General features: G+C 49.6%; 1 protein-coding gene across 1 annotated transcript; it reads right to left on the bottom strand.

The window, feature by feature from the left end:
* Positions 1-371: 371 nt before the first annotated feature.
* On the bottom strand, positions 372-6,576 carry LOC118556953 (Krueppel-like factor 6). Its single transcript, XM_036125703.1, has 4 exons — positions 6,186-6,576; positions 2,937-3,534; positions 1,927-2,047; positions 372-630 (listed from the first exon to the last, which is right to left on the bottom strand). Exons 1-4 carry the CDS (start codon positions 6,285-6,287, stop codon positions 576-578), a joined length of 876 nt encoding a protein of 291 aa, XP_035981596.1. The 5' UTR covers positions 6,288-6,576; the 3' UTR covers positions 372-575.
* Positions 6,577-7,017: the final 441 nt, after the last annotated feature.

The following is a 7,017-nucleotide window of genomic DNA, read 5'->3' as shown; positions in this document are numbered from 1 at the left end:
CAGTGCACACATGCTACCTCAGACAGATTTTTAAAGTACCAGTGTATCTGCTGCCTGGGAGATTGTCCCCAAAAACATCATGCACCATACATACCATTCATTCACTCGCTTTTTTTTTTTGTTTTGTTATTTTTTGAAGCAAATTTTTTTTTTTTTTTTTTTTGTCCTTTTCGTCTGCGTTTAAAGTCCTCGTCGAAAACATTTCCTTTCCCACGTCCGCGATTTCATCCTCTTGTTGCAACAGACAACCATCAGAGCGCCCTTCTCTAAGAAGAGAGGTCCCTGAGGCACTGGGTTATTCAGTATGGTGCAAAACGGCATGCTTTTGGCGGAACACTCGCCCCCCCCCCCTTCCTCCTCCTCCTCCTCCTCCTCCTCTCCTCGCCACACTGCTCTCTGGGACAGTTCAACCAAGAGACCGGTTGGGAGATGGCGTGCGTTTGGATTTTTTTTTTTCCTTCCCCTCTCTTCACCAAAAAAAAAATAAAAATAAAAGCTAAGAAAAAAAAAAAAAAAAAAAACAGAGAGAAAGGATTTCCCCTTCGCTGCGTTGCCCGGTGGATGCCGGCCCTGCGTTAGACGTGCCTCTTCATGTGAAGAGCCAGATGGTCAGACCTGGAGAAACATCTGAGGACAGAGAGAGAGGAGGGAAGGAGGTCAGTCACTAACGAAGGGAGTTTCTCATGAAGGTCAATAGATCACGAGTCAGAAAGGAAGAGACGATTTTCTATTCCACTTTGAATTTCTTCACATTATGTGAACCTCAAATCTCAATGTTCTTTTTTTTTGGGGGGGAGGGGGTGGGGGGGGGGGGGTGTGGTTGGGCCACCCAACAGAAACGCAGTGCAGAAGTGCGAAGTGAGAGGAAAAGGACATATGGGTTTCAGTATTTATTATTTTTTTACAGCAAAAGATCAGCCCCCTGGAGCCAGTATCTTTCCATCTATTGGTCTTTTGCACGTCTAGAGATAAATTTTAGTCTTTTTTTTTTTTGAAAATGGATCAAGCTCAGTGTTTAAAACATGGCTCTCCAACACTTTCTGCGGATTTTAAACTAGATTGGGGTGTTCCCGCAGAATGATGCAGCCCCCGCCATGTTTCACTGCTGGCACGGCGTGACTGCAGCGTTTGTGTTTTGCAGTCTGTGAATATCGGTTTCAAGACTTGCCACAGGTTCTAATCTGGGTTTTGAACTAGCGTATGACTAAGCCACAGCATAACATGGTGTGCCGTGTCACTTTACTACTACCACGCATAGCGTGCGCGTGGCCCAGAAGTTTAATTTTGGTCTCATCTCACCAGACCGCCATGTTCCACATAATTTGCTGCGTTCCCTACAAAATGTGTGGCAAAATCTAAGCAGGGGCTTTTTAATGGCTTTCTTTCAACAACAGCTTTTCGTGTCTCACTGTTAAAAGTCAAGATTGGTGGAGGGAGCAACTATTCTGCGCTCTGATGAGAGGACCTCTGCAGCTCCTCCAGAGTCACCATAGGCCTGTTGGCTGCTTCTCTTCACGACACATCACTTACTGCGGTAGTTAGAGTAAAGGGTGCTGAATACAAATGTTCTTTTCAGGTATTTTTGCGCAAAAGGCTGGAAACAATCATTTTCATTCTGAATCCTAATAATGCAGTTTGTGTTGGTCTGTCATGTAAAAATCCCTAAAAATAGACTGAGGTTGTTTTGTTTTTGAAGGTTTTTTTTGCATCGTGATAAAATGGAAAACAGTCAGAGGGGTATAGATACTTTTACAGGAATCAAGGACTGGATCTGCTATCTTAATCTTGATCAGGGGACGAGCTTGTCTCGGGGGGCCTGACTGAGAAGCAGCAATGCTTTAACCTTAGGAGAGCAGCGTCTCCACCACGCAGACAGGTTCAGATACAGCAGCGGCCCCCGTCCAGAGCGGAGGGCCCAACTCACCTTCACAGTGATTGCATTTGAATGGCTTGGCCCCTGTGTGCTTCCTGAAGTGTCTGGTCAGCTCATCGCTCCGTGCAAAGCGCCACTCGCAGCCCTCCCACGAACACCTGTACGGCTTCTCACCTGCGGAGCAGACAGGGGAGACGTTAAAGGGACCCTACAGCAGACAATCCCCCCCCCACACACACACACACACACACACACACACACACACACACACCCGTCCCTCTCCGAGCCAGGCTGGGGCACTTGTTATTTAAATACATTCAAATCAGCGCCGGCCTTGGGGGTGGAGGTGACGCAACATAGGTGCCGTCAATCCACCCGAGACGGGAGATTCCACAGAGCCTGTTGGCTCAGTTCAGATTGAGATGGAAGCTGCAGCATGCGGAGAATGCAGACTGCATTGCTAAGGACCGATATAGGCGGGTAAACTAAGACCTGAAACACGCTACTGAATAAAAAATAAAAAAAAAGATAGAGACATTTAAATGACCATTGAAAACCCAGCGGCCCCTTTGCTCTCTCTCTCTCTCTCCCCCGCCCACTCACCCTTTCCCATGGTGAAACTCAATCTGTTTGCTAGTCTTTTTATCTCCCATGTGCAACCCCCCTCTCCCCCCTCTCCCCCTCTCCCTCCCTGCCTGCCTGCCATTCGCTCACTCGCTGGCTCCGTCAGTCACATTCCACATAGATTAGGTCACAGTTTAGGTATCCAGCCATGCAGAGCTAATGCTAGCAGCGCTCCAGCTGAGGACATCATGCAGCGTGGACCTTTAATTACATTACACAATGGCTGGACAATTCCATTAAGGCCAAGGACTGAATTAGCAGCACTTCCGGCATTACTTGATGCGTTTTTTTCCTTCTTCTTCTGTTCTAAACCTTTTACGGACGAACTGGTTCTCCTTTCACCTGAGCGGCCCCTCCTGCTCCTACTCTGTTTACATACACATAGACGGCATGTAGCCCCCCCTCCTCCCCCCCTGCTCCCACTCCCAGTGAAACCTACCTGTGTGAGTGCGCTGGTGTGCCTTCAGGTGCGAGCTCTTCGTGTAAACCTTACGACAGCCGTTGAAGTGACACCGGTGTACCCGCCTCCGGGCGTCCGGGGACGCGTCCCCGCACAGGGATCCAGTCTTTTCCGCGGCCTTCGCCGCCGCGCCCCCAACCCCGCCACCGGTCCTGATTTTGACCGGCACGCTCAGCCCGGCGTGCGTGGCCACCCAGCCGTTGACGCCGGCGGCCATGCCGACGCCGGCCTCCGGGGACGACGGGGGAGTACTGATGACCGAGGGGCTAAAAGGTCCAGAGCCGACCAAGACGGACCCCAAGGGGTTGGAGGTAAAGCTGTGCGTGGGGGAGAGCTCCTCGAAACTGTCCGAAGCCTCGCTGCTGGCGTCAGAGTTCACGCTGTTGCTGTCCAAGATCTGGCTGTCCTGATTGTCCTCCTCGTGGGCCGGGGCCAGGCTTGGCTCCGACTCGGCCTTGGCCTTGTCCCCACAGGCCAGGATCAGCTTGCTCCACAGGTCCTCCTGGCCCCCGAACTTCAACTCGGACGTGGAGACGTAGGGCTCGCTCTGTAGGTAGCGCTCCAACTCCAAGCAAGTCTGCCAGAATTCAAAAGGAGAGGAAAAATGTTATTGCCACAGCCTCCCGGAGGAGAGGAGGTTCACTCACAGCAGCAAAAACGCCTCCGCGAGGGAAATCCTCTTAAATCATGCATGTGCACATCCCCAACATGCTTTTTGGGCGGCGTGACGTCTATTGGCTGAACGCTTACAGACAGGAAGCGCAAACCCGGGAAACCCCAGCTATTCCTGCACGTTTCAGGGACCAGAAGCTTGGAGCTTCAGAAATTCAGGAAGCAGAAAGGATTTGATTCATCAGTGCATCATTTCTAACAGCTATTCAGAGCCCCAGTGGGACACTTTACAGAAGCATATCTTGTCTTGATGTGCCAGGAATGTTCAATCTTATCATGGCAGACCTGAATGACTCATGGAGGGGGGGGGGGGGGGAGAGAGAAATGGCATGTCTTGTTTCATATTTGATCCTCATCTTCACCTCCCCGAATACCTATCGAGCCTAAACAGCGACATGGAAGCGAGCCAGTGGAAGTCTACAGCAGCAAACGTGCGTTGTCATTTCGGCACTCCAGCGCCGATGACTCACTGAGCAAATTTTAGAGTCCTTTTAAGGAAGACGCTCAAACTTCCCCCTGCAGCCTCAAAGGACCATTCAGCCGCCTTTCCACCAGTGCACATGCTGAGATGCAATCGCAACCTCCCCTCAGCAACCAGCAAGTCCAGTTAAACACACACTGCAACTTCCAGTTTACTTAAGATGCATGTGTGTGTGTGTGTGTGTGTGTGTGTGGGGGGGGGGGGGGGTTACAGTGAAGAGAGAAGTGGGTTTTCATTAGATGCTTATTAGATGCCAAAGCCTGAATATTTGTCTTCAGGTTTTGGCATCCCCAAAACAGCTGGAGCCTCAAAAGTAGACCCCCCCTTTAAAATTTGCTGGTCACGCGACTGCCCCCTCCCTCCCAGTTACAATGTTGCATCCACATACTCTTTTTGTTTAAATGGTTTCCTGTGTTGAGTGGGTTCGTTTCATCCGTTTCTTAATTCATTCACTTGTTCATTTGCATGTGGAGTTGCACCAACCAGGCTTCACCTGGTCTGACCTGCCAGCACCAGTTTCTCTCTGGAAAAACTGCTTTTCTACAAGCACTAAAACCCATGAAACATAAAAAAAAGTATTACATTAGGGTTAAATCTAGCACAGAGTTAAGAAATGACACAATTATTCTAATTTATAGATGCAATAAGAAACTCATAGAAGTCCAAGCTTTTTTTTTTTTTTTTTTTACATTTAAAAAAAAGGTGGGAGTTCTTGGTTTGGATACTTTTTCTGTATCGGTGTGACAAAAACAAACCAAAACGTAAAAAAATTTCCGTTGCACGACAAGTACAGTTCAAACTTATTCTAACATCATAACAGATACAAATGAAGAGAATGCTTTACTGTCCCACGGTGGGCATGCTTCTCTGTCTGAATGTAGCACAGAACGCACATGTCGCTGTGCACTGCAGGCCAGCTGGCCTCAGCACTTTTCCCTCACTTACAGTTTGACGCTGGGACATATTTATGTCTGGACGCAGAAATATAAACACTGACAGCCATGTGGCGGCAACTAAACCAGTGCCACCTCTCACCCTATTAGGTAGTGTCAAAGCTAAAGTTGACTAACTCTGTTGCTCTACGAATGGCTCTATGAAAGAAGCACATTCACCTGAGAACTACCACTAAATTTAATGTCAGTGTTCTATATTTGTGTTCAAACATTAAAAAAATAAATCTAGTAGAGACATAAATGACAAATATTGCCAGCATAATTAACATTGTTGCTTTTGCTGACCCGAGGAAGACAGCTAGATCATGTCATGCTTTAATTTTGCCTTTATTTTGTGAAATGTTGTCATTCAGCGACTACAGCGTAATAAGTAAATCTTTTTGACTGCTTTTTGTTTTTATTGTGCCCCCCCTCCCCTTCCCCTCTCCTCGATTAACAAAACTTTCTGGAAGCGCCCCTGCAGCCGTCACTCAACGCGTCCAAGCCGCGCTCCGTGGCCACTACTCATGCGCGAAGGGGTTGACATTTCGTGGCGTCACGTCATGTGGAGTTCATTCAAATCTCACGGCGAACACAGGTGAGCGTCACGGCGCAGCAAAACACCGTCCTGTCAAACCAAACGCGTGGCAGCCTCGCCAGATTATCGCTCGTCCGTCTGAACGCGTTCAAACTGCGCTTCCTCCCGCGTCATCCGCGGTTATTGCTCAGAAAAAGGGAGGCGAAAGCAGCTCCGTATATCTTGCAAAAAAGAAATAAAAATATAATAATAATAATAAAGCACACTGCTGCTGCTGCTGAGGGAGGGACGCGCTCCTCCATTCATTCTGGACGCAGCGCAGCAGAGCGGGAGCTGCGTAAAGCTGTCACTGTCAACCGGAGCCGCTGCAGCGGCAGCGTGCCCACCCAACTTCATCATACCGAAACCGAGAGCGAAACAGCTGCTGGTGCCCGCGGTGCCCTGCCACCGTTACAGGAGTGGGGAGGAAGAGGAGGAGGGGGTCGTCTATCAACTTCTGGTGCGCCCCAACCGGGCCGTGTGTGATCTACTGACAGGAGCGTGAAATCCGCTCAGTTCCGCCGAGCTCGGCCGGCGGAGAGTAGAGGAAAAGAAGTTATATTCACCTGCTGCCAGTACTCCTCCAGGGATGGTAAGGCTGAGAAATAGCCCGTGTCGTGAACTATTTGAAGTTCTTGAAAAATACTACACATCGGTAAAACATCCATTTTTCTTCCCCGAACTTGTTCGTCTTGGGAGAAAAGGGGGGGTGTGGGGGGAAGAAAAAAAACAAAACAAAAACAAAAAACGAGCGATCTCTACACCCGCGCTTTAAATATTTAGTCAGTGAGAGCAATAAAGAGCGGTCCCTCTGCAATGCAAACGTTGGCTTGTTTTGAGCAGCAGTCCCCTCCGTCAGTGCTCCACTTCCTTCTCCTCTCTCTCTCTCTCTCTCTCCTTCGCAGCGCTCAGCTCAGGTTATTTGCAAACAGCGCACTAGACTGGCTGCCGGACAACTGCGCTCTGCAAACTTCCCCTATTCAAACCTGGACCCCGCCTCCTCCCGGCTGCCGCGCCGCGGCCAATCAGCGCCGAGCAACGTGCGCGACGGCGAATGATATCACGGGTGGCCAATCGGCGACCTCCTACGACCGAGCGTGGCCCTCCGGACGTCTCGATTGGCTGTCTCGGTTGTCACTTGCTCGAGCCCGATTGGTGGGTTATTTTTGGCCTGTATATAAGCCGGTGATGAGCTCTCTTTCCCCGTAGTCTTGACTGTCTGCTAGGAGTTTCGCCACAGACAGCGCATGTGAGCCGAAATGGTCTGATGTGGAAAACATAGCTGCAACTTTGACACGAGTAACTTGCAACAGCGCTGCTCAGAAGGGCTGAGTTCGAGCTGTAGCTGTGGTGAGCAGAATGTGTTGACACCAGCTACAGGAAAGAGTCGGTGACTAA

This window comes from Fundulus heteroclitus, chromosome 21 (genome assembly GCF_011125445.2).
Source record: "Fundulus heteroclitus isolate FHET01 chromosome 21, MU-UCD_Fhet_4.1, whole genome shotgun sequence".
NCBI classification, from domain to species: domain Eukaryota; kingdom Metazoa; phylum Chordata; class Actinopteri; order Cyprinodontiformes; family Fundulidae; genus Fundulus; species Fundulus heteroclitus.
The sequence above is the reverse complement of the archived record's forward strand: the minus strand, read 5'-3'. Positions and strand labels throughout refer to the sequence as shown.

Bases quoted from the DNA above. Each gene is read 5' to 3' on its own strand.
- LOC118556953 (XM_036125703.1), bottom strand. From the start codon at position 6,287: ATGGATGTTTTACCGATGTGTAGTATTTTTCAAGAACTTCAAATAGTT. The intron at 3,535-6,185 runs GTGAATATAACT...GAATTCTGGCAG, and splicing joins TGGAGGAGTACTGGCAGCAG to ACTTGCTTGGAGTTGGAGCG. The intron at 631-1,926 runs AGGTGAGTTGGG...TCTCTCTGTCCT, and splicing joins TTCAAATGCAATCACTGTGA to CAGATGTTTCTCCAGGTCTG.